This window comes from Eurypyga helias, unplaced genomic scaffold, assembly GCF_000690775.1.
Source record: "Eurypyga helias isolate BGI_N326 unplaced genomic scaffold, ASM69077v1 scaffold14939, whole genome shotgun sequence".
NCBI classification, from domain to species: Eukaryota; Metazoa; Chordata; class Aves; order Eurypygiformes; family Eurypygidae; genus Eurypyga; species Eurypyga helias.
The window spans coordinates 1-26,665 of NW_010272972.1; the positions used below are offsets into that span (position 1 = coordinate 1).

Consider the following 26,665-nt stretch of genomic DNA (forward strand, 5'->3'; position numbering starts at 1 on the left):
TGTCCCCGGGGGGGGCGCCCGGGTGACCGGACCCTGGTACCCCCGGGGATGGCGGCGCTTCTCCCGGCGGCGCCCCTGAGGTCCGTGTTTGCTTTCAGAGGTGGAGGTGGAAGTTAATGACTCCTTGATGCGGTTTTTTGATCACTGCGCCAAGTTCGTAGCCTTGGTGGAGGAGAACGACGCGGCCATGTGCCAGGTGAATGCCTTCAGAGAGGGGCCGGAGATGAGGAGGGTCTTGGAGAAGGTTGCGAGTGCTTTGTGCTTGCCGGAGGAGGAGCTGAACGCAGGTAAGGAATGCCTCTCGGCGCCTTCGGCCCGAGTCTGGCTGAGAACATCTCCCGAGACGTGTAGTAACGCAGAGTAGTAGCTTAACATACGCTGCATATGGGAGACACGATCTCTGATTAAATGCATGATGCTGTAAACGCATGTTGGTGTTGTGGTAATGAATGCCTGTTAGTCAGTGGTCAGAAGAAAAAGGCGTTTGAAAATATCTTTCTTGTAGATTAAATCAATTTTACTTTTCTTTGGAGGGTTACAGGCGTTATTCTTTCTATTCTGCTTTGCTGAGCCAATGTAGCTTTTGTAAAACCCATTACAATTCAAACACACAAATAACCTCAGGGAAAGGTGGAACTCTGTGTCCGTGCTGTAACTTCACTTGTCCAGAAGTGCCAGGTTTCCCTGTCTAGTCAAGTGGTGGGGGAGCACCCCCGAACAGATGTTGCACGTCCCTAAAGCCGCAGTCCCAGCGTTGTAGCATGCTGCGCTTCAGGCGCAGCCGCGGCAGGTGAGTAGCGGTAGTCGGAGGTTGCTCTGCGTTGAACAGGCAGAACTTGGGTGTTGCAGTGATGCGCTGGCAGTTGACACCTATAGCATGTACAGCAGCAGGCGTGCAGCATTTGATGTGAAATGCTCTTGTTTTCCCCTTGTAGCAAGGTAGTGTGAAAAGCTTGCAGTCAGAAACTTGGATTGTGTACAATAATTCTGTTGAAAATGGCTTATTTTTGGTGCTTGGCCTTTGGACTGGTGATTGCTCATTGCATTACATTGTTTGCATTGCTAAATTGTAATTACGTTCTATTTTAGAGGCAAGTTGAAAGCAAGCTGCTGCTTGTGTAGCAGTGGTTTATCTTTTGCTTGTTTGTTGGGTTTGTTGCAGATCTTGTTCAAGTGGCTTTTCTCACCTGCTCATACGAGTTGGCTATAAAAAATGTGACCTCCCCATGGTGTTCACTCTTCAGTGAAGAAGATGCCAAGGTATGTGCTGAATGGGAGAGAGATTTGAGAAGTCTCCCGAAAGTGTTCAGATGCAGCTCTTTGCGCAGGCAGAAGTTTTAAGTTGTGTGCCCTTTGTTCTTTAGCCTAATGGAGCGCTTCTTTGGTCTTCAGAGAGCTCTGGAGTAATCAGGCAGCAAGACTGAAATACCCTTCTTTATTCAGACTTGTTCACAGGCTTTATCAGAATGTGCGGTCTTTATTTGTCCTGTTTAAAATTGTCTTTTCCTATTGTGCTTAATTCGTATAACGCTTTTATTTCTGTAACATCAGAAATGCTCTGGACAGCTTTGTTTTACATATGATAAAATGTCTTGATTCCAGAGGACATCAAATGAGGTCTTCTAGGACCTCTAAGCCTCTTTTTATATGGTTTTGGCGACTAACTAACTAAACCATCGCTACATCTAGTGCCTGTTAATAAAACTATTAAGACAATAAGATAAATAACACTTAGGTTGGCTCCTCTTCTTTAAAAAAGTACTGGATGTGCCCTTTGAGGTTCAGAAAGGTCCCCCACAAGGCTCTTAAAGAAACTTAGGACCCCTGGGAAAGAGGGGAGACTTCTGCATAGATGGGTGATGGCTGAAGTGTAGGCAATGGAGTTAAGAGTCAGTGCTCTCCTCGCAAAGAGGAGCAGGGTCACCATGGATTTCTGCTGCGACCTGTGCTGTTGAATGGATTTATAAATAACTTAGTAGTGAGGTGGGGGTTACATGGAGTTAGTTGGGATAGAAAGGATGCGAGGTGTTTGAGAGGCTTTGCAGGGGAACCTTGTGAAGGGGAATTGCACAGTAATGCAGTGGTAGATAGTGTTCGCTGCGAAGTGATGCATATGGGGGTAAGGATCATAGAATGGTTTGGGTTGGAAGGGCCCTTAAAGATCATCCAGTTCCAACCCCCCTGCCATGGGCAGGGACACCTTCCACTAGACCAGGTTGCTCCAAGCCTCATCCAGCCTGGCCTTGGGCACTTCCAGGGATGGGGGATCCACAGCTTCTCTGGGCAAGAGAAGCTGAAGCAAGAAGCTGAAACCTCATATAGGAGGCGGCTGTCTCAGATCCGTTGTGCCACTGAGAAGTGAAATTTTGATGGTGTAGATCCATGGAAATGTTAGGTCAGCTAAAGTAAAATTCATGAGCAAAAATGGAAAAAACCTACTGTAACGCTAGGAATTGTAAGACAAGGAAAAGAGAACAAGGAGAGCATTGTAAGCTCTTGCGTAAATTCAAGGCATGGTTCTGTCTTTGAGATGCGTGTGCATTCAAGAACGTAGAAACAAACTCAGTTAAAGCTATGGGATTGCTTCCAGCTGAAGAATGTATAACCAAGCTAAGGATATGGGTCCTTGGTAAGGCGAGGTCAGAAATGCTAAACAAGCAGTGGGTAGTGACTGGTCACGTGCAGCACCTAACGGGTACGGGAGGAAGCTGGCAGCAGGCACGTTCAAAACAGACTGAGGGCTTCTTTTCCACAGTGTCTAGCCAAGCTACAGGGCACTGCTAGAGCTAAAACTTGGTATGTTCAAAGGGGAGATTGGGTTACTGTGGGAGAAAATCCACTGGAGTCTATTTGTAGACAAGCACCTTAGGGCTCGAAGCCCTGGACTACTGGAGTCTGGGGAAGCCTGCCTGCTGTTTCCCCCAGGCCAGGTTATGAGCGTGATCAGAGACAAGATGCTGAATGGGGTGGCTCTTGAGCCTGATCCACTGTGTCTGGTCTTACGCTGAAGCGGTTTCAGCCAGAGCCTTGATGTTTGGTGGGTTTTTTTGTGTCAAAGAATTGCTGATTTCATGCAGTGTGTGGTACCGTCGTTGTTTCAGGATGGGGGGTTTTTATTTTCCCTTGCTGCAATAATAAAAACTTGTGAACTCTGTAACTTTAGGTGCTGGAATACCTGAATGACTTGAAGCAATACTGGAAGAGGGGGTATGGCTATGACATCAATAGTCGCTCCAGCTGCATTTTATTTCAAGATATCTTCCAGCATTTGGACAAGGCAGTGGAAGAGAGCAAAAGGTAAATAACAAGGCTTTTGTGCTTTGGCTGCAAGCTTTCTGTGGTCAATCCCGAGTTAGAATTAATGGGAATAGAAGGTAAGTACCTTACTTCCAAACACAACAATATTATGAAAGTTTGAGCTGGGAGAATTTTAATGGAGAGAATCCAATTTTAAATTGAGTAGTATTACTGTAAAGAGTATGGGTTGGTGTTTTTTTTTTTCCATTGGTGCTCTTGTTCTCAGCTCATGTATTTCCACTTTTTAACTTACTGATCCACACTGTCCTTCAAGGGACAGCCAGCTGCTGTGTCTGATAATGGTGTTCTTTTCCTGCACAGTTTGAGAAGTGGCCATTGAGTTAAAACAATGAGCTTTTTGTTTAAAATGTCCCAGTTAAAAATCATGTATGGTGAAAATGGAAGACTGTGGGTTGAAAGCATCCCCGTGACACATCCTGTTACCCGGTTACTTAAGCTCTTCAGCATGGCAGTCTGTCTTTCTGCATGTGTTTGATTTGAGTTTCTTGCAATATTAAAACTTCCTGTTCATATTAAAGGTGTTGAAACTTAATTACAGTAAAATAATTACTACAGATCAGTTCAAACACTCCCTGACTGTAGAGCAGAATGGCCTGTTGCAGGATCCAAGAGGCTGGAGCTGTAGCAGAAAACCAGCTGTGTTGTAACAGGCCTGCTTCGCTGTACCTAGGGGACACTTTAGGCAATACAATCGGTCCCTTGTAAGATCAGGAAAAAGATGGATCACTGAAGTTGTAAATGCCCTGACTTGTTGTGTGAATCCAAAGTCAGTGGTTCAGCCTGGCCGTCTGAGAACTCCGTAGGACATTTAGTTTCGCATCTTTGTACAGCAAAGCTGTAGTTTGGGAACAACACTGTAGCGGTAGGAAGACATTCGGCCTTACAAGTAACTGCTGGTAGTGTTGAAGATAATAATAACCAGGTGTCTTCAAAGCATAGTGTCTTCATCTGTTGCCATGGTTTGACAACAGTCACTTTGTGTCAGTGGAAGAACAATAGTGCTACTCTGTCTGCTGAGTTGTGCAGTCCTTAAGACTGCCTTTGTAGTGTCATGGATATAGCCATACCTATACTTCCCTAAAAATTAGAGGTGAGATGCCTGTGTTATTTTTGTGTATTGTTTACTCCTATGAGCTGGTATCAGTCAGCAGTCATGACTCAGTATCTGTTTGGTCTTGATCTTGTTGTGTGAATTGGCGTGATGGGGAGAAGCAAAACAGGAACAAAACTGCAATCTGTTGTGGTATAGAGAGAAGAAACACTTGGGTTACAGGACGTGATGTTTGTATCACAGAACTACCTGCATGCTTTCCTGTGCTGATAAATTTTGGGTCTTTCTGAGAGAGCACTGCTTTAGCCTTAAATGCATTCGTATGAGAATTAATTTACAACCCACGTGAGTGTTCCTAATATGAACTGACGAATTACAAAGTCATCGTTTAGTGAGTTAATACCTTAGCAGAGAAGTATGGACATGTTTCTAAAAGTGCACAAAGTCAAGGATAGGATGGTACGATTGTATAAATATTGTGCCAACAGCTACTTGATAGGAACAAATTCATAAGTAAGTTACAGCCAACAAATTTGGCTTTGGTGTTGATACATAAACGTTAGTTACAGGTGGTGGATCTTCTTGCACTCTGAACATCCTTGCGCCTTTATATTCAGTATATTAAAGCAGACCTGGCTAACACCCAGCAGAATGCTGTCAATGGCTTTTATATTGCAGAAATAAAAGCATTACTGTATGTATTTCTTTTTACTTGATAACTTGTTGGAAAAGATTTTTTTTTTTCCCTTCAGTTGTCAGGCTGAAATTAGAAGTAGCATTCACCATTCCGAATGGGAGGAACAATCCGTAAAGTGGATTGTAGCAGAGAACACGGGAAAGACGTTTTGCTCCTATAGAAGCTTGCTGACGGAGGATCCAAGTTGGATACTAACAGTCGTAGAACAACTGTGTAGTAAATCAGTTGAAGCATGATTCTCAAACAGTTGGCTTTTTTGCTACCCTTTAGTGTGGGATGCAGAGAGGTACCCTGTGCTCATCGCTGGAGCTCTGAGCGACGCAGCAATGTTGAGGCCGTGTTTCATCTGTGACACGGTTGCTTTGATCTAAAGTGGAGTTACCACTAAGTAAACAGTGTAATTACCATTTATCATAATTAGTTTGGGAATTCACCTGGAAAATCAGGCTGACGTGTCTGTTTTTAACAGTGTCAGCTTAGTGTGCGAGAAAGTAAATGTGCTGGAAATTTGCCTTTGAGACGTACATGAAGATTTTCCCAACATTTGCTTCCAGATTAGTGCCATGGTCCTGCTCCAGTGGTTATGTGAGCCCACGGAAAGGGGCTGTACAGGGCTGAAAATGGGAGCATACAGGACTCTGCTGCGTTGCATGGCCGTGGCGGTCAGGAGCCTTTCCGAATCCCGCCTGTGCTGAGTGCTAGCCAGCACAAAGGAGGCCACTCTGTTCATTTTGCCGTGAAGGGGTTAAAACCTGGGAGTTGGAAACATGCAGTAAGTTTGACTTTGGGGAAGAGTTGCTGTGAATGAAAGGTGAGCTGAAGGAAACAGCTTCAATAGCCACCCCTCTACTGCCAAGCTGGCCTAAGAAATTGTGCTGTCAAATGGTCAGGCTGGATATGTAAGGCTTGTGTGGGAGTCAGTGATCCCTCCTGTTTTGGTAGTGGTGGAGTCAGAGCAGTGGTTATGCTAGATCACCTTGTAAATAAACTTCTTCACTGTGTCCTTTCTTCACCCTGCTAGTGAGCTGCACAAAAGTTGTGTTGGAGCACAGGTCGTTAATACCCGACTGAACCGATTGACCAGCCTGCTGCTAGGATTGCCTCTGTACAGAGAAAGTAAGAACTGGGAATGAGGAGATCAGGAGGAACTGCAGGTTAAAAGAAAAATACAAGCAAGGCCCTTAAGATCCCCGAGTCCTTACGAAATCTGAAAAATAACTTCTTAATGTAGCTTGATTCATGTAAGGGGAGTTATCAGTTCTGCTTGCTTTTAGTGTGACTTCCTCTTGGAACAGTGACAGCCTCTTATCTTTAAATTAGTTATACTGCTTAGAAAGCAGCTGTGTGTGTCTTAAAATGTGTACGATATCCCTGGAAGTTTAATAATAATTAAAAAAGCGCCATAGTTGAAAACATGCACATCTATACTTCTGATACAGTGAGGACTAGATCAGCAGCCACTAAATGCAAGGTGGAGCAGGCTCCTTGGATGTTGGGAGTACCAAAAGACGGAGAGAACTTCACCCTGTCTTTCAGGTTTGGCTGCAGAAGTCTGGTTGCAGTCTCTCTCTGGGGCTCTTGTGTCATATTGCCATCACAGAGAGAAGCAGGCAGTGAGTTGATGTGTGTGTGTAAAGGTGCGGTACCCGGAAATCTTGCAAAGTTCAGAGCTGGGTGAGCAGTCTGCATCTTCCTAAGTGGCGACTGAAAGCTTCTGAAGTTGCCTTGCCCACAAGGAGCCTGTCACTCCATCCCACGACTTAAGGTGGCAGTCTTGCAGCACTGAAGTTTTGAGTGTAGTACAAATGGAGTGGAAATCGTGGAAACCTGCCACCCTGTGTGTTCGAACGGCTTGCATCCCTTTAAGATCCAGACAGTGGAGGTGCAACTAATCCTTTTTTGTCTATGGAGAGAGACTTATCCTGGGTCCACTGGCAATTTGAGAGTAGAGCTGAAAGCAGGAAACCATACACATAAAAACCATGCAAATGAAAAATAGGGCTGTGTATCTAGCAGTAGAAAATGTTTGGTTTTGCATGAATGCGTGTACAAGTGTCTCTGATTTTTTTTTTTTTTTAAAATGGTATTGTGCAACTTCAAGGCAACAGGTTAAATCCTAGAATCATGAATCCTAGAACGGTTTAGGTTGGAAGGGACCTTAAAGACCATCTAGTTCCAACCCCCCTGCCATGGGCAGGGACACCTTCTACTAGACCAGGTTGCTCCAAGCCTCATCCAGCCTGGCCTTGGACACTTCCAGGGATGGGGCATCCACAGCTTCTCTGGACAACCTGTTCCAGTGCCTCCCCACCCTCTCCGGGAAGAACTTCTTCCTGATTCCTAACCTAAACCTCCCCACTTCCAATTTCAATCCATCACCCCTTGTCCTGTCACTACAGGCCCTTGTAAAAAGTCCCCCCCAGCTTCCTTGTAGCCCCTTCAGGTACTGGAAGGCTGCAATGAGGTCTCCCCAGAGCTTTCCTTTCTCCTTCATAAATATCTTTGCAGATTTCATTATTCAGAAAATGAACTTTTGTGATGATGAAGTGTCTTAATGAAATGTTGTTTCAGTTTAGCTGTGTTTAACATTAATTTGTAACTGGTTGTTTTGCTTTAAAAAATGAATAACAAGGAATTTACTTCCAGAGCGTTATCTTTGCTCCAAGTTTACCTTTCTTTTTGGAAGGCTTAGATTGGGCTATCCAAAAGCAGAAAGGGGAGTATTTCTCTTCCAGCAAGAAGCTGAGGAATCTGGATTATCTGTTCTGCTCTAAGGCTTGGCAGTGGCCAACAGTGTTGGAAACACTGCATTTTTGTAGCATGCTTTAAGTATTTATATTCACTAACTTTGTCCTTTTTTCACTCCCAGTTAATATGAATTAAAAAGACAAACGTTGCTTTTACCTTTGCTGTTTATCGTTAAGAAAACAATGAAGGTGGTAATAAATTCAGATTCACAGAGTGACTCTACCACCTCTCTGAGCAGCCTGTTCCAGGGTTCAGTCACCCTCACAGGGAAGAAGGTTTCCTCATGGGCAGGTTTAACCTTCTGCTTTCCAGTTGATGGCCACTGCCCCTCGTCCTGTCACTGGACACCACTGAGAAGAGCCTGGCCCCATCCTGACACCCCCCCTTCAGATATGGATAAGCATTGATAAGATCCCCCTCAGCCCTCTCTTCTCCAGCTGAACAGCCCCAGCTCTCCCAGCATTTCCTCTTGTAGAGCTGAGGAGCCCAGAACTGGACGCAGCACTCCAGGGGAGGCCTCCCCAGCGCAGAGCAGAGGGGGAGGATCACTTCCCTCGCCCCGCTGGCCACATTCTTAATGCACCCCCGGATGCCATTGGCCTTCTTGGCCGCGAGGACACACTGTTGGCTCCTGGTCATCCTCTTGTCCAGTAGGACTCCAAGGTCCTTTTCCCCAGAGCTGCCCTCCAGCAGATCAGCCCCCAGCCTGTCCTGATCCATGGGGTTCTTCCTCCCCAGATGCAGTACTTGACACCTGCCCTCACTGACCTGCATTCTACTTCTCCCTGTGCAGCTCTCAGGCTGTCAGGTCACGCTGGATGGCAGCACGGCCTTCTGGCTTGGCAGCCAAAAAAATAGGGAATGCTTCACGAGTTTGCCTATTACTGATTTGTCCCACATTCAATTTGCAGTGCAAAATTTTCAGATGTTTTCAAGATCTTTCATCAGATGAATTCCAATAGAACTCTTGGTTCATCTCTTAGCATCATCTCTTCAGTGTAGGTCTTGCTGTACAGCAAGATGGTTTTGAAAGGGATTTTTACTCTACACTTGCCAGTTGTCCCCAGCCCGAGAGCTGGTGGAAAGGTGTTGGAATACCAGTGAGTATTCAGGAACTTGGGCCTGATGTTGTATTTATTGATAGTCGTATTATTGACTACCTACTGTTAGCACATCTACACATGGACCCTATTCTTCTGTACCTTCAGTAGCAATAAAGTATAAATGTCTAATAAAGGTTAATTCTTTAGTAGAAAGGAGGTCTCGCTCCTTGAGACCTTACTGCAGTCAGGATCACATTCCTCCATACTCTCTTAGCAGTCCGTAAGGAAGTGTCATGGGCATGTTTGTAGGGAGAGGTGGGGGTGCCAGGACACTGTTCTATACAGATTTTCTTAATTAAAAAAACCCCATTGTATTGCAAGAATTGAATATCAAATGAAACCATGTGAGTTGTTGTACTGAAATGATGTACTTGGGCACTTGTCTTGGTCCATAAAGTGCTTGATTTTTGTGGAGACATAAAAATTGCATTTACCCAATTCTTTCTGCTACGGACAGAAAATAGTCAGGCTATGCAACTATGCGGCAAAGAAACTAATGTGGAAATACTCTGTACTAAGCTGTTGGGTTTCCCCTCCCACCTCCCCCACCCCAAGAGAGCTTAAGCCTTACTGAAAGTGTCCCTGCTCTTCATCGTATTGGTAAAACTTCCACACAGGGATATGTACCTTCATTTGCTACTATCCTCACTTGTGCTACTATGGAAGAATCCATGAAAGGCTGCTCTTACCCATCAGCATTTGTTGAAACGGTTAGAAAGGGTCTGGTTTCCCAAAGCTATGGTATTTAGAGAATCAGGTTGTAGAGGAGCAGTTGTTGAGTATCGCCTCAACTCAGAAGCAGCACTGAGTTCTTTGTGGCTCGTTTGTGGGCTACATCTAGTGACCAAGACCTATTATGATTAGGGTTTTTTTCCCCCCACCTAACATGGGCGTATCTGGTCTGTGTTGCATGGGACTGCCAGCTCAACCCTGTTGCTTGCTGGCTTCTTGCCTCAGTTGCCTTGCTTCTTGCCAAGGAGACTTGGCACGCTGAACTTGGGAGGAGAAAGGGGAAGACGCTGTGGTTGCGCGCGGAAGCCCCTGTTGCTGCAGTGTGGAAAACTGCGCGTAGGAGGCGTAAAGACGTGCATTGCTTTTCACCTTCAGGTTTCTGTGAGATGCTCACGTGAGCCTTGCGTCTGGGATCTGGGAGTGCTCTTCTGCCAACAGGACCTGTGTGCGTTGGTGAGAAATCTGTCTCTCTTTGTAGCTGATGCAATCAAAGCTCCTTAACAGCTACTCTCTTGAGCAGGGGTGGATTTGTAAATTGGTGTGGCACACTTTAAGGTTATCAGATACTCATTATACCTTTTCCTTCTAGCTTCAAATAATAGATTCTCTTAGGTTGGAAAAGACCATTAAGATTATTAAGTCCAACCATTAACCTAGCACTGCTAATCCCCCCACTAAACCACGTCCCTAAGCACCTTATCCATACATCTCTTATATACCTCCAGGGATGGTGACTCCACCACCTGGGCAAATATTTAACAAGTCTGCCTTTCTTGCTCGTGAAAGAGAACATGAAATACCTGGTATTACTTGTACTGTCTGAATGGATTATCATAAGGCTCTGGAAGGTGAGAGAGATGTTTTGTGCAGCCATCTCAATATTTAAAGTATGTGGCTAATGATTGAAAATACTAACCTAGCTGTGCATACACATTGCAAAATACTTAGTGGTTTCCTCTGAGAGTAAGTTAGTTCAAGGTATTTAAAAAAAAAAGACTTACTTGAATTTGAGCATAGTTCAAGATCAAGTGAAGGTGATCGTTGTAGTTATACCAGCCTAAGCCATAAGGTAAACAGCTTAATTTGCCTATTTACTGGTAGTGTTTATTGTTTCATGTAATTTGCCTTCCTCTTTGCCAGGTCAGTTCACAACACAATAACCTACAGATAACCTTTACGTAGTCATTTTCTACTGTGCCCTAATTGCTCCTTTCAAAACTATGACTCAGTACAAAAGAATTCAATATATGATCTGAAAACAATTAACTGTTCAAAACTATCTTTTTATAGTGTGTACAAAGGGAACAGAGCAAAAAGCTTCCACGTATGCAGGAAAAGTGGTATAATTGGATTTTAGAAAAAAACCTTTTGCTGAGATCCAAATTGTTGAGTCATTTCTTTTAATAAAAGTTGCTGGTTGCTACTGAGCTCTCATGTTTGCGCAGTGGAGTTTCTCGCTTCTCGGGGTGCGTGAGCAGGTTCAGGATGTCCTGCATCCCTTGGTGGGAGTTGTAAACCAGTGCGTTTGATTACCCGCCCAGTAGCAGGGCAGTTGCGAAGGGGAACCAAGGCTAGGACACGTAGACGGGTCGTTTGCGTTATTTGAAGCGCAGGGCAGTTTGTAGCCAGATGTGTGCTACGTGGGCTTACTCCCCGGTGCGAAGTGGCTCTTGCAGAGGCATTGCTGCTGTGCTCCCCAGGTGGTCCCTTTCTCAAAGAGTGGGTGTGGGTGGCCCTGCGCAGCTTTGTGCGTGCCCACTTCAGGGGTGTCCTCGCTGTGTTGCCTGGCTCTTTGGGGTACTGAGAGAGCCTGTGATGAAAGCTTCTGGACTCCGTGCTTGTCACCTCGTCTGCTAATTACACAGTGATATATATATATTATTAAAAAAATTGCTTTATTTCAGCATATTTGTTCAGAGAGGAGAACAGGTGGCATGCATGTGATGAGTAAACTGATCCGTGTAGTAAGAGGGTCATGTACTCATAGAACAATGTGCCAGCTGTGCAGTTCGACAGAACACACGGTTTACATTAATTAGTACACCTGAAAAATATGCAGGTCTTGACTTCATTTCCAGAAAATTGGAGAAATGGGATGACTTCTGCTGATAGACTGTAAATGTCTCAAACAGCAGCTTTGTATCAGTTTGTACGGTTGGTTTTGATAGCTTCCTCTAAGATGGGGCTTCTGACATGGTTAAAGGTTGCTTTTGGGGAAACCAGGTAGAGACATGAAATTCTCTATAGGTAGCACGTTAAGCAGCGTCCTTGTGTGTGCTTGCTGACTTCTCCGATACCTGGGCAGCGCTCCCCTGGGAAGGTGTCTCTTCATCCATCCAGATACGTGATGTGCTGCTTGTGCCTTTCAAACCTGCCAGAACATACTTAATCTCACGTTAATTACCTGATGCTTGCTCGGAATTGCTCTGAAAAGATACCAGCAACTTGCATAGAGTCATACACTTTCACCTCAGGAATTAAAAAAATAATCAAAACAGTCAGTCGGCATCTAACAGAAATGAACTGACCTAACCAGTGCTCACCTCGGGCAGGGGGGCTTTCCCCAGTGGCATGATCCTCTTGATTTGGCTTTGGCTCGTCATGGTGGTTCAGCATTCAGCATCAACACAACGCTGCCGCAGTAACGCGTTTAATCTCGGAGGTCTGTAAGAATGAACTGGGATCATTTGGAAAAGACTCTGAAACTGCGTAAGCTCTGAAGTGAAATGCAGTGGAGCCTAGTTAGCTTTGCATGATTAACTCTTGAGGGACTAGATGCTTTTAATCAGGGTTTTAGATGAGTTTTTGCATAGTCCTGTCAGCTTTTCAAGTTTGCCTTTGCCATGAGGGAGCTCGTGTATGTCCTTGTTGGAAAAGAAGAAAATTTTTATCTTGTCCGTGCTTATGGTGGCATTTGCTGTGTTGGTACTGATTCTGGAAATGAATGAGCCCAGCCGTCTTCTACTGTTTTAAGGTGGAAGTTTTAACACCTGAGGACTTAATACTGTTTGACAGAGGGGTTTTTTTCTTATTCTTCCCACTGGTGGTAACACTGAGCAACACCACTGGAAGTATTTCTGCTGCACTCCAAGTCGCACTGTTGCCGCTGCATTCTCTGATCTCTCCTGTTTCCTTACAGATTTAGGGTTCCTCGAGCTGGTGTTTCCAGAAGTAAATTACAGAAGGAGGTGGGGAGGGATGGAGAATTCATCCCATAGCTGAAAATAGAGGGGTTTGAGTCCTTTGTCCTGGATTTCGTACTGGGGAGGAAAAGGACAGAAGGTAGCCTAAGCTTGCTTGTTTAACAGTTCTTGAAACTTACCTTCTTTGAAGTTGCTGGAGGGATTATTACATGAGGTTGGAAGGTCGGCCAGTTAAGCTTTGCTGTAGGAAATGGTTCTTCTTATCCCACTGTCTCCTGGGGATTGGGTTATCTCTAGCTGAAAGTCACATAGGTGCTTAGGAATTAACTTCAGTTAAAAGAAAGTTCACTTCTTCCGTATCTAAAGTGATACATCAATAGTCTTAGGAAGAAGTGAACAATCTACTGTTGAGGATGGTTGAGCTCGTACAGAAGATTCAGGGTTATACCCCAATCTGCTGAAATTAAGGAGAATTAGGATTTGGCTGAATGATAAATCCTGCATCTGTGCTTCTCTTTCATGTCCAGATAAACTATTAATATTTTATGGCGAAGTTTTATGCAGTGTCTTCATCTCCCTTTAAAGTTGGAAATGACATTTATTTTTTTCCTACTGGACAGTGTGCTTTCCCCAGTCATTCACTACTAAATAAAAAGGAGGAAAAAGCCAGCATGGCTTCACCAAGGGCAGGTCCTGCCTGACCAACCTAATTACCTCCTGTGGTGGAGTGACCACTTCAGAGGACAAGGGGAAAGCTGTGGATGCAATCTGCCTGCACTTCTGTAAGGCCTTTGACACAGTATCCCCCAGCATCTTTCTCTCCTAATGGGAGAGATAAGGATTTGATGGGTACACTGTCCAGTGGATGAGGAACCGGTTGAATGGTTGCATCCAGAGGATAGTGGTCAGTGACTGAATGTCCAGATGGAGATGGGTGACAAGTGGTGTTCCTCAAGGGACCGTACTGGGACAAGTATGGTTTAATGTCTTCATCACTGACATGGACAGTGGGATCGAGTGCACCCTCAGCAAGTTTGCTGATGACACCAAGCTGTGTGGTGCGGTGACACGCTGGAGGGAAGGGATGCCATCCAGAGGGACCTGGACAGGCTGGAGAGGTGGGACCATGCCAGCCTCATGGGGTTCAACAACGCCAAGTGCAAGGTCCTGCACGTGGGTTGGGGCAACCCCTAGTATCAATACAGGGATGAAGGGATCAAGAGTAGCAATGCCAGGAAGGACTTGGGGGTGCTGGGGGAGGAAAAGCTGGACATGAGCCGGCCGTGTGCGCTGGCAGCCCGGAAAGCCAACCGTATCCTGGGCTGTATCCAGAGAAGTGTGGCCAGCCGGGCGAGGGAGGGGATTCTGCCCCTCTGCTCTGCTCTGGGGAGTCCCCACCTGGAGTGCTGCGTCCAGCTGTGGAGCCCTCAACATCAGAAGGATATAGACCAGTTGGAGCAAGTCCAGAGGAGGCCACGAAGATGATCAGAGGGCTGGAGCACCTCTGCTATGGGGACAGGCTGGATGAGGCTTGGAGCAACCTGGTCTAGTGTAAGGTGTCCCTGCCCATGGCAGGGGGGTTGGAACTAGATGGTCTTTAAGGTCCCTTCCAACCCAAACCGTTCTGTGATTCTAAAAAGTAAATTGAAATATTATTAGCAGTTGCCAGAGTATGATATGGAAAACTTTGGATGCTTCCATGTGATGCTGAGTCATTAATTGATTGTAAGGAAGATCAGGCCTTCTGTTTAGTATTTTATTAACCTGTGCTACTGTTTTGAATTTATTAGTGTTCCCTTGATAGTGCTTTGCACTCCTGTCTTTATCAGAAATGTAGGGACAGTAGTAACCTTTGCCTGTGTGCCTGCCCTGAAGAAGCAATCTTTTATTATTTCCCCATAATTAAAAATATTATTATTGCTGTTTTAACCTTGATGGTGATTTTTATCGTCTTTACTAGATTATATGAAACCACATCTGAACTAGAGTCGTGACCCTAAGAGCCTGAACAGGGAGTGCTGGAGTAGTCTTAGAAATCAGATATCCAGTGCTGGTGAGAAACCAAGTATACTGTGATAAGCTACTGAGAACTCAGGATTGTATCATATAAGGAAACACTTTTAATCCTTGTTAAAATAATAGAGTGGGATAGCTGTGAGTGGGAGGTTTATTTTGTCTTCCAAGGTGGTTTGGCCTGTCAGCATGAGGATTTCGTAAGACTAAAGCAGGAGAAAAAACCCCTCAAGTTACAATGAGAATGAGTGCCTTGTTTATTTCTTCCCTTGTCTTCGTGAGATTGTCTTTCCTTGTTCTTTAAAACTTCTCTGTGTGTATATGCTATAATTTGTTTCCAGTCCAGTTTGGGAAGCATATGTCTTGCTGTGTTCTTTAACTAAGAAGTTACCCATATTTTTTGTGATTTACTTCCATTTCAAAATTCCTGCCAGCCTCACCTGGAAAGTAAAGTCAAACCTTGCTTAAAGCCAACACCAATAGCCAGAATATTGTTTTGGTTTTTCCCTTAGCATCTCTGACACCTTTTCTTGTGGGGTGGGTGTATGAAATCCACTCCCTGCAGGGTGAATAATGCCTATTTAACACCTGCTTTGGAGACTTGAGCACCATCTTTCCTAGGCAAGGAAGCTGGTAATGTAAACTGGAGAAGACAGACCACCACATTTGGAAGCAGGCGTGTGTCGAAATGAAAACGTGCTGAGTTGCTAGAGCTGGCACTCACTCCCCAAGAGTGCTGAGGTGACAACCAGTGCGTGTTGGTTTCAGCCAGGAAGGTGTGGGGGCTGGCAGGTGTGATGATTTTAAAACAAATAATCAAATAAAGGGAAAATGGAAAAAGCAGCTTCAGGAGAGAGTCAGAATTACAGGCCAGTCTAGTAGAAATAAGGATTGAGACCAGCATCAATAAGCACTCTGATGAATCTGATATACCAGAATAGTGTCAGTATGGCTTTTGGGAAGGAAAACACACCTAGCTCTCGTGAAGGATCAGGAAGCATACGCATAGGGTCATCTGGGAGATTGCCAAACATCTTTCAACAGACTTCCTTACCAGAAGAAACTGAGCAGCGGTAGTTAAGGGGAAAGGTCCTTACCTGCGTAAAAAGTGAAGAACAGGACAAGAAATGAAGGGTAGGGTTAACTGATTGATTTTCCTAGCAGTGGCAGGGCTCTAGCAGAGATAGATCTGCAAGGATCTAGCTGTTCAGCATGTTGTAAATGAGCGGGAAAAGAGATAAGGAGTTAAGTGGCATTGCAAATGCAGCACTTTTATTCAAAATAAATGAGCTGAATTGTTTCTGCTATGAGGATTGTAAAAGCACCTTTTGATACTAACTGGGCTTGAAAATTGCAGATCTGTGAAGTAATCCACATGGTAAAAATTATCTTCTCTGTCAGTATCTGGGATAACTTAACTGCTCAGGAGTTGAGTTTTGCGGTCGTTAAGTTGTCTGGAAGTATCTCCAACTTCTGTATTGTATCTAGAAAAGGTGTTCGATGTTGTGAATTAAGAAAACACCTTCATGGGTGCAGCATGGACTTACAATGTAGCTTACTGTCACGAGTATTGTGCATTTCTAATACTCTGATCTAAAAGATGTAGCTCAATTGGAAAAACTGTGGAATGGCTAAAGCAGGATTTCTCAACTTGGAAAGAATATTACTGCAAAGCTGCAAGTAGAAAGGTTTAAATGGTACATCACATCTGCAGATATAAAAAATGAAGAGTCGTGTGTGAAGCTCCTTGCAACAGGATGTTGTGCGTGCTAGAAATGTACGTGGATTTCAGGAGAGATTTGACAAAGGCAAGATTCATTCAGAGGTCTTACTTTACACAGAAGCCACATCTGGCCCAGGAGATCTCTAAGATGAAAACTGCAGGAGGTCAAAGGAATAACCTTTTGTCTTTTTCTATAGCCATGTTTTTTTTGCTGCCGTTCCTATTTACTGACCAACAGGAGGGATGTGAATGTGTCCTAAAACCTATAAATACTCCCCTAAAGGTGTGTGTGGAGGGGGAGACACCTAGATGGGCTGGAGAGGTGGGTCACTGCCAACTTCATGAAGTTTGACAAGGCCAAGTGCAAGGTCCTGCACCTGGGTTGGGGCAATCCCAACCACAAGTAGAGGCTGGGCAGAGAATGGATAGAGGGCAGCCCTGAGGAGAAGGACTTGGGGGTACTGGGGCATGAAAAGCTGAACATGAGCCGGCCGTGTGCGCTGGCAGCCCAGAAAGCCAACCGTATACTGGGCTCGATCCAGAGCAGTGTGGCCAGCAGGGCGAGGGAGGGGATTCTCCCTCTCTGCTCTGCTCTGGTGAGACCCCACCTGGAGTGCTGTGTCCAGCTCTGGGCCTGCCAACACAAAGAAACACATGGACCAGTTGGAGTGAGTCCAGAGGAGGCCATGAAGATGCTCAGAGGGCTGGAGCCCCACTGCTATGGGGACAGGCTGAGAGAGTTGGGCTTGTTCAGCCTGGAGAAGAGAAGGCTCCGGGGCGACCTTATAGCACCTTCCAGTGCCTGAAGGGGCTACAAGGAAGCTGGGGGGGGCTTTTTACAAGGGCCTGTAGTGACAGGACAAGGGGTAACGGGTTTAAATTGAAAGTGGGGAGGTGGAGACTGGATATGAGGAAGAAGTTCTTCCTGGAGAGGGTGGGGAGGCACTGGGACAGGTTACCCAGAGAAGCTGTGGATGCCCCATCCCTGGAAGTGTCCAAGGCCAGGCTGGATGAGGCTTGGAGCAACCTGGTCCAGTGGAAGGTGTCCCTGCCCATGGCAGGGGGGTTGGAACTGGATGGTCTTTAAGGTCCCTTCCAACCCAAACCATTCTGTGATTCTACAGTAAATGAAGTAGTCAAATAATTAAGAGGAGGGAACAAAGAATATAGAGAGGAGGGAAGAGAAAGGGGTTGAAGGACCCAAAAGCTTTACGATTTTAAAATTAGGGAAAGGGTCTCCCAAGGAGAGAGATGTAGGCAGGACCACTGATTTTGGAGGAGCTGGAGAAGGGTGATAGTGAATGTACACCTGTTGGTGCAGCAAAGGCGTGGGTGCAAAAAGTGTAACGTCCTCCATACAGAACCTTCGTGTTGTTTTAATACTTCTTTTGAAGAGGAAACAGAGACAGGTTTCTGATAAATGTTTTAACCTAAGGGGAGAGTATGTGCATGTGTGTGCATGCGTGTCTAAGGAGTATAGTCAGGAGAGCTGCAGGCCCACTGGAGAGTGGGACAGGGCAAGGTGTGTTTCAGACTGCACAAACACTGGGGCTCTATCAGGCTGGCAGTACAAAGCCCATCCTCTGCCTGTACTGAATTCCTGCTTATCTGATCAAAGTTCGAATCTACAGGCAAGTCTCCCACTCAACCAATTTTCAGTTGCTTCAGATTTTAGGTTGGAGTGGAAGAAACGCCTCCTTTTCCAGCCAATCAAGGTGTGTCTTATCTGTGGGCGGACTCTGTTGGCAGCTGTAGTGTTGCCATACGTCACCTCTTGTCTCACGAAAGCCTAACATGTATTTACGTGTGCTGGAGCAAGTGACCTGGGCTTCTGAGTGTCACTTGGAGGTGGTCCCAAAAAAACCACCATCCTCCTCCGGAGCAAGGGGCAGTTTTTCGTCTTGGCTGATGCTCCTCTGTGCGTCTTTCCTTTGGTTGAACGATGTGTAACCTTTTGTTGCACAAACTGTCTTTGATTTAGGCTTTGTTCACATATAAATCAGTATAATCTTCCTTTTGACCAGCTGGTATTCTCTAGAATTAGTAATAGCAGTAGTCCTGCTGGTAACTTGGAATGGTAAATGCTGGAGGGACCACAGTTTTCCTCAGATGACTGGACTGCTGTCTTCAGGCTGAACTTGGATAAAGGCTGATGTACCTTCCAAACAGCTGAACTGTATTATAGGGGGGGAAAAATGTGTGGTATTTTGCTATCAAAGTGTGATCCTTGTTCTAGCAGAGTACGTGGTTAAAAGCATTGGTGGTCACGGAGGCAGGCAAGAAACACTCCCTAAAATCTGACACTGGTGGTGGAGGCGTGTCGGGGAGAGAAGCAGTTGTGTATCAAATCAGTGATTTATTTGCTTGTGCAGGCAATCATGGTAGAGTTAAGTCAGAGGGGTAGTAGGGGTTTACTGTAGTTTCTTCGTGTGCCAGTAAGTTTGTATTTAGACTTAATTTTCCTCTTGAAACTGAATCATCAGTTATCCTTTATTATGGCAGTTGGAAAAGGCTTTTGATGCTCAAATCTAGCAAAATTAATTCTGAAAACTTGAAAACTTTCCAGGACTAAAATGATGATGGTGATGTCTGGGCTTCTCTTTGCTGCATCTTGGATGAATTTAGGCAGAAGCTTGTTAAAAAGACTTTTAAAACTTCTGTGTCATTTAAAGTATTTAGACTAACTAAAGAAAAAGGTTATGATTTGACAGTAAAACACTGGTCTTTTGGGGTTGTGTCCTGGATGATCTCACTTAATAGTTCATTTTGCTTTGTGAGTCGGGTGTTTTGCATCTGCCAGGGAACAACAGAACAAAAATTACTGACTCTGACCCATTCTGTTAACACAGCCCAGCACCTTGAGAAAAGCAGTTACATTTCGCTGTAGGTTGCTACTGAAGCAAATCTGTGAAACTTGTAGTAAAAATCTCATTTGGGTTAAAAAAAAAAAAAAAGAAAAAAGTTTCAGTGAGTTTTTTCAAACACAGCCCGCGATGGGGGAACGACTGTATGTCCCAGAGAAGCTGTGGATGCCCCATCCCTGGAAGTGTTCAAGGCCAGGCTGGGTGAGGCTTGGAGCAACCTGGGCTATGGAAGGTGTCCCTGCCCATGGCAGGGGGTTGGAACTGGATGAGCTTTAAGGTCCCTTCCAACCCAAACCAGTCTGTGATTCTGTTTGCAGTGGTTTTGCACTACAGAAATGATGAGTTAGTGCAGTGTCCTGGGACCTTCCCATATGCTGACAAGGGCTTGACTAGGTCTGTATGTCAACAAAGCCTTGCAGCTGGCTTGGTGATGTGCTGCCCTTCTTTCAAATTCCTGGTGGGAGGAGGCCATGATATTTAAAAACCCTATGTTAAATCCAAACCCAGTGTTATTAACTGTAGTATGGTCACTGGATCTTCCCGTACCTGGAAAGAACACAAACGCAGGGAGACAGGGAGATGTGCTGAGTGGATGGACACGCTCTGTTAATCTGCATCTTGCTTTTGTCTACCACATTTATATTGGGCTCTAGCTGTAGCGTAACTACATTTATTACAACTTCCTACACTTTATGTAAGAGCCAACACCTTAAATTGGGACAAAACTTAGGAAGCTTAGATGCTTTAAAAAAAAAAATCTGTGATTTACTGAAATTCCCAAACAGGTTTTTAGCAGGCACTGAAGTAAAACAAGTTCAAAGTCTACTTCTTTAAGCCTCCCCTGCTGACAGCTGTGCAACTCATGTTTGTTTTCAAGCCCAGTCTCTTGCTCATCCTTTGCGCTTTGTTCTTGTTTTAGTTCAAAACCCATTTCTTCGCCTTTGATTGTACAAGTTGGACATGCAGAGACACTTCAGCCACTGCTTGCCCTCATGGGTTTCTTCAAAGATGCTGAACCTCTCAAGGCAAACAATTATGTCAAGCAAATGCATCGGAAATTCCGCAGTGGCCGGATTGTGCCTTACGCAGCCAACCTGGTGTTTGTGCTTTACCACTGCGATCAAGTGAAAACATCTGAAGAAGAGTATCAAGTGCAGATGCTGTTGAATGAAAAACTGATGCCGTTCCATCACTCGAATGAAACGATCTCTACTTACGCAGACCTCAAGGACTATTACAAGGACATCCTGGAAAACTGCCACTTCAAAGAAGAGTGTGAATTACCAAAAATTAATGTTACTGCTACTGATGAGCTTTGAGGGAATGAAGTGGAGTGGATGTTCTGCAAATTGACCTCAGTTCTGTTGGACAGGCGTCGTGAACGAGCACTTTTGGTGAATTGCTGCTGCTGTGTTGACCTTCTAAACTTGCAGATTTGATGGGTTGTCCGCTCAATGCACTGTTTATTTGTTACATAAGCAGAATTACAAAACCAAATGCTGTAACAGGGATGTTGCTGAGCATTGGTAACCAATATGTGATGCAAGATGAAGCGTACCTGTGTGTTTATATGTACGAATAAGGAATTTCATTGGTCATTCCTCTTATGAATGTGCCATAGGTGGATGGGGGCAATTTCTGTTTTATCAGAGCTGAAGGTGGTGTGACTGATTCAGTATTGCTTTGTGCTGCCTGTTCTGCTAGCTACTGTTTTCCTGTGGCAGGCATGAATTCAAACCTCTGAGGTGTTCTTTTTTTTTTTTACTCCTTTTCCTGAGCCTCTAGGAGGGAGAGGGTACATAGTCCTTCTCCAGAGCTGCCCAACTTCTGCCTCGAGAGCACCAAGCAAACATCTCTTTCTTGGGCATTTACAGCAGGAGGAGCTGTGGTGTTCCTGCGTGCGTTATTTAACTGAAAAGGGTCCAGGAGTTAAAATTCTTGGTCATCACTGACCCATCCTGGATTGCAAGTTAGCCTCCAGGGTAAGTAAATTATCTTTTCAAAGAAGTAGTTTAAAAAAAAAAAAAAAGTGAGGGAATGGGGAGTAGTAGCACCTCCTCCTTTCAGGTGCTCTGAGAGATGCAGCAGTTGTTCTCTAAGTAACCTGGTGTGTCCTTTCGCTTCACACCATCAATTTCTTTTGTGAAGGTTGTCTAGGGCATTCCAGAGCATCTTGGTCCAGTTCAGGCACTGACAGTTTTCCTGGCAGCTCTGCTTGGAAGAGACCTCTTGAGGTCTACAGTCCAGCCTCCTGCTTGAAATGGGGTTATTGCTAACCCTAAATCCAGGCAGGTTTTGGACTGTAAAAAGTGTTTGGCTGGGACTTGACTTCTGCTAGTTTAAGGCACCGCATGTGGTGTCACTTAACGTAGGCCTTACGCATTTGATGGGCTGCCTTGCTCTTGAAATGAAGCTGGTTTTAAAGGAACTAATTGCATACAAGGACCGATGATCTTTTAAAGCAGCTGCACTTAAAGTACATTCACACTTGCTACTGAAAGTTGGAAAGTATTTTAGAGCTCTGCAGGGTGGCAGAAAAAGGAAAAATGAAAATAATTGTCCAGAAATGTCTGAAATGCGGTGCCAGATAAAAATTCCTTTGTCGCCCAGAAGGGAATGGCTCTGTCAACAGGGCGACCCAAAGCAAAATGGGGGTGTGGGTTTATGGTGCTGGTAGGTCTTGAAGAGCGTACACACACCCTAGAACGAGTGTTCCAGAGCTCACCCTGTGAAGTGAGGCATAGTTTGCTGTTTTCACTGGGGAGGGGGTGAAAGGTTGGTATAAGCGATTACCACAGGGTATCGGGTGCTCTATAAACATGTGTTTCAAGGTAACTCAGCCTCACCTTTAGAACTGGGAACTTAACTGCTCCAAAAACAAAACAGAAATGCAAACTGGCTCAAAGTTGAGGAGTTAAAGTTAGTGCATAACTTCTTTATATTTCTTGAGGACTTGGGTTTCTGTCACTTTTTAATATGGCTTGTATAAAAGCACTTAAGGTTTACATATCTCTAAGTTAAGGAGCAGTCGAAAACCTGCTTTTTACCATTGTACCCTGCATGAAGGGCTCTTCCCTACGTTGGGCCTTAGGTCCCTGTTTCATTAGGGTCATGGATTTCTGTGGAGACCACGGTTCCGTTGGCTGCAGATACTGATGAAAACTGGTGGGTAATTCAGCATTAATGTCCTGGTGAAACACTTGCCTGTCTTAGCTCTGCAGATCTTTTTCTGAAACCGATGAAATGGTTAGGGAGGAGTATCGATGGGGAAGCAAAGATAGGAATATAGGTCAGGGTAACTGCCAGCAGCAGCATATGCGCTGTCAGCCTTGCATGTCTCCTTTTTCACATGATCCTACCTTAAGACTAAGTCAACGGATCATAATTACTGTGACAGATGCCTGCTACGAACTTTATTGCAACATTTGAGGCAAGCTACAAAGAAATGAACCTTTGTTTAAAGGCAATAAAGTTTGGTAAATAGGAGAGACAGAGGTGAGGAAAATCCACCGTCGAACAAATATTTTTCTGTGAGTCAGTCATCCTGTGTTGATTCACGGTTTGAAGAGAAGGGATGAAAGCCTGCCTGTTGGAGATGAATGGAGGATTTCTGTTTGTCAGTTCGGTGGGACTGATCCTAAGACGTCATGTTTGTTAAAAGACACGTCCATCTTCCTTGTGGAGGAGGAATACGTTGCCCTTGACTGCTTTTTTGATCATGTGCCAGATGAGGTGGAAGAACCAAAAACACTCCTCCTGCCAGGAAGCATCGTTCACTTCTTCATTGCCAAGTTGGTTGTATGCTTAAATTCTGTGCAGAGGGCTTCAAGGATGGCTCTTGGGAGGCTGTTCCCTGTTTTGCCGTGGAGTACAGGTCCCTCATACCTCCAGCGTAACAGATACAGCTTCAGCGGCTGTCGGCAATGAACTGGAAAGGAAAATGTGGTCTTTGGTTTCTGATCCGTATTTAAAGGATGCACTGACTCACTCTTCGGGTGGAATTAGAGGCTGAATATGGAAACTTTGCACAATGGTAGCAATAGAAGTGTTTGGACATGTAAATGCTCTCGTTCACATGACTGGTTCTTACCATTAGGGAGGTGACTTTCGTACAATCCTTTTATTTAGAAAATGTATAAATTTGTCTATATACTAAAAAAGTAAAAACTGAAATGCTTCAAAATATTTCCATAAAGCTGGGCTCTACCTCAGTGAGCAGTGTTTGAACAGGCCACCAAATCTCATGGCATCGCAGGCTGCCACATCCTGAAAAAGTCCTGCAAGAAGACGACTGCTTTTTCTTCCTTCATGTGGCTCTGGACAAAACATGTCATCTCGGTCACCCGTTGATGGCCCTCTGACTTTTCTCAAACTGGAAGCTTTCACTGGGGAAAAATACTGACTGTTCTTGCATGCTGGCCTTACACATGTTTGAAAGGTGTTTTATTTTGTTAAATACCTAAAGCTTAACTAATCTTTCTGGCAATTTCATTTTTTCCACCGAGTAAGCACTGTTGCTGTAATTCTGGTTACCATCGAGCTGTCAAATTGCTGGACACAATGCCCATTTGTAATAATATGGTACTAACTGGATGAACTTTGAGAACTTAGTTTGGATTTTTAGTGCTGTGAAATAAAACTGCACACTTTCTTCATCTCTGTTTTATGAGTAGTAATAATGACACGATCTTTAGTATCATGGCTGTGGGCTGCTTCAGAATATATTTGCTGCGTCACTGTTGAATTAGTGTCTCGATAATTTTAAGTCATCAAACTGCTTGGTGATTAATATAAAATGCCTTAATTAGGTTTTTGCTCTCACATTTTGAAGGGTGTGAAAATTTACTCTGGTTTCCAGGAGCCCTGGTTTTAAAAACAGTGCCAGTTGCCTGACGAGGTTTTTGCAGCTGTTCCTACAGTATGCAAACTGTCTGGAAATGGTCTGTGCTTTGAAGGGGAGTGAGGGTTACACACGTTTTGTGCACTTCAGAATCTGCTGCAATACTGTTTTTCTAAACGTCGCTCTCTTAATTGAGAGATTGACACTTGATCTGGTGAAGAATTAGAAACCTGTATCATGCAATGCTTTCTAACCTGTCATTTCTTGTAGGTGTTTAGCAACAGAGCCTCATTATTGAGTACCCATTAGCTACTTAGTTTGTTAATTCTCTGATTACCTGTACGTAAAAATTAAGCTTTGCCTGCAGCGTGCTTATATGCTGAGGGTGCAGTGCTTTTGTGAGTGTGCTGTCACTGGAATGGCATTGTCTTTGGTCAAGGGCTGTTGCTTCATTTTCAGAAGTATTAGTCTGTAAGACAGTTTGACACACAAAACAGTTGCTGCTGTTTTGTTTAAAAGAAACAAAAAAACCCCAAAACTGTATAGTCATAGGAAAAGGAGTGACATGTCTCTAAAATTAAGACACCAAAACCTTGTGTAACCTAGGAGAAGAACATGACCACCCCCATCTCTCCTTCTCCCTCCCCCCTGCCCCCCATTCATTTTTGTAGGTGTATAGCATGTATCATGTCATTTTGTTAGCTGTCAGCAGATGTTAGTTTGCAGTCGCTGGTATGGCGGAAATAATGGGTTATCATTGAATTGTCAAATTGTTGCTTTCCTGGGCTTTGAGTTAAGCCTTTTTCTCCTGATTGTCAGAGTCATTACAAACCTGGCCACCCCAAGGACTGCCCTTACTGGAGTTGGAGTGAAGGTCTCTCATGTCCTCCACCATCTTCGAAGGGTAGCTGTGGACCAACAAGAAGAATTGTACACAGTGCAAACGTTATAGGCTGGTAAGCCCACCAAAGCATGATGCCAGGGGTGGGTGAGCCAGGGAAAGCTCGTAATTTGAAGATTTCTGGGGAGATTTGGGTTTTCCCCTCACCCTTTCTTCCTATGAGTTTGTTGCCTTGAGGCCAGCCGCGCTTTCGTCACCCGTGTCGTCACGTGGTGCTGAGGCCACGCTTTGCTTTTGTACGTGGTGTAGTGGTTTGCTCTGCTTTCAAGGTCCTGTCTGGTTTTGTGTTACTGTGAGCGATGGGCATGTGGGTACACTTTGTCTGCGATAGGCTGCGACCTTCAAATTCATTGTGAAGACTCAGCAACTCCTGGGCATCCAGTTCAGCTTTTCAGTGCTGGTTTTCTGCCTGATTTCTCAGGATTTATGGTCTGGTAAGTAGAAAACTATTTCTAAATTGCTTTGTTTCTGATGCTGATAACATTTTTGCAGAGGGTTTTCATTGACTGAGATAGATATGCCAAGCCAGAGCTAGGTTCTGCTTCCAGATCTGATACAGGTAGATGTTTGTAAGGGTGTATGGCTTTTCTCATGGAATCACAGACTGGTTTGGGTTGGAAGGGACCTTAAAGACCATCCAGTTCCAACCCCCTGCCATGGGCAGGGACACCCTCCACTAGACCAGGTTGCTTAAAGCCACATCCAGCCTGGCCTTGGACACTTCCAGGGAAGGGGCATCCACAGCTTCTCTGGGCACCCTGTCCCAGTGCCTCCCCACCCGCTCTGGGAAGAACTTCTTCCTGATATCCAATCTACCCCTCCCCTCTTTCAATTTAAACCTGTTCCCCCTTGTCCTGTCACTACAGGCCCTTGTACAAAGTCCCCCCCAGCTTCCTTGTAGCCCCTTCAGGTACTGGAAGGTGCAATAAGGTCTCCCCGGAGCCTTCTCTTCTCCAGGCTGAACAAGCCCAACTCTCCCAGCCTGTCCCCATAGCAGAGGGGCTCCAGCCCTCTGAGCATCTTCATGGCCTCCTCTGGACTCACTCCAGCTGTTTGATCTTCTGCTGTTGAGGGCTCCACAGCTGGACGCAGCACTCCAGGTGGGGTCTCCCCAGAGCAGAGTACAGGGGCAGAATCCCCTCCCTCGCCCTGCTGGCCACGCTGCTCTGGATCCAGCCCAGGATACGGTTGGCTTTCTGGGCTGCCAGCGCACACGGCCGGCTCATGTTCAGCTTTTCATCCACCAGTACCCCCAAGTCCTTCTCCTCAGAGCTGCTCTCTATCCACTCTCCACCCAGCCTGTGCTTGTGGTTGGGATTGCCCCAACCCAGGTGCAGGACCTTGCACTTGACCTTGTGCCTTTTTCCCTTCCCTTGTTTGATTCCCAAACTGGAAAAATAAGTTTATGTATAGATTAACCTGCATTTATGGCTTTTTTTCCAACTTAGCTCAGTACTTTTATGGACATGTCCTTACTTGGGACAGAGGAGGTGGAGAGGTTCAGGCTGACAGCATGGGATCTTTATGACAGT

At 45.0% G+C, this 26,665-nt stretch overlaps 1 protein-coding gene across 1 annotated transcript; it reads left to right on the forward strand.

Annotated features, from left to right (window-relative positions):
• Positions 1-98: 98 nt before the first annotated feature.
• MINPP1 (multiple inositol-polyphosphate phosphatase 1) lies at positions 99-20,711 on the forward strand (the record flags this gene model as incomplete). The annotated part of the gene is made up of 4 exons (XM_010159319.1): positions 99-287; positions 1,163-1,260; positions 3,164-3,297; positions 20,312-20,711. Coding segments are annotated over 4 exons (821 nt in total), but the record flags the coding sequence as incomplete, so codon positions are not given.
• Positions 20,712-26,665: the final 5,954 nt, after the last annotated feature.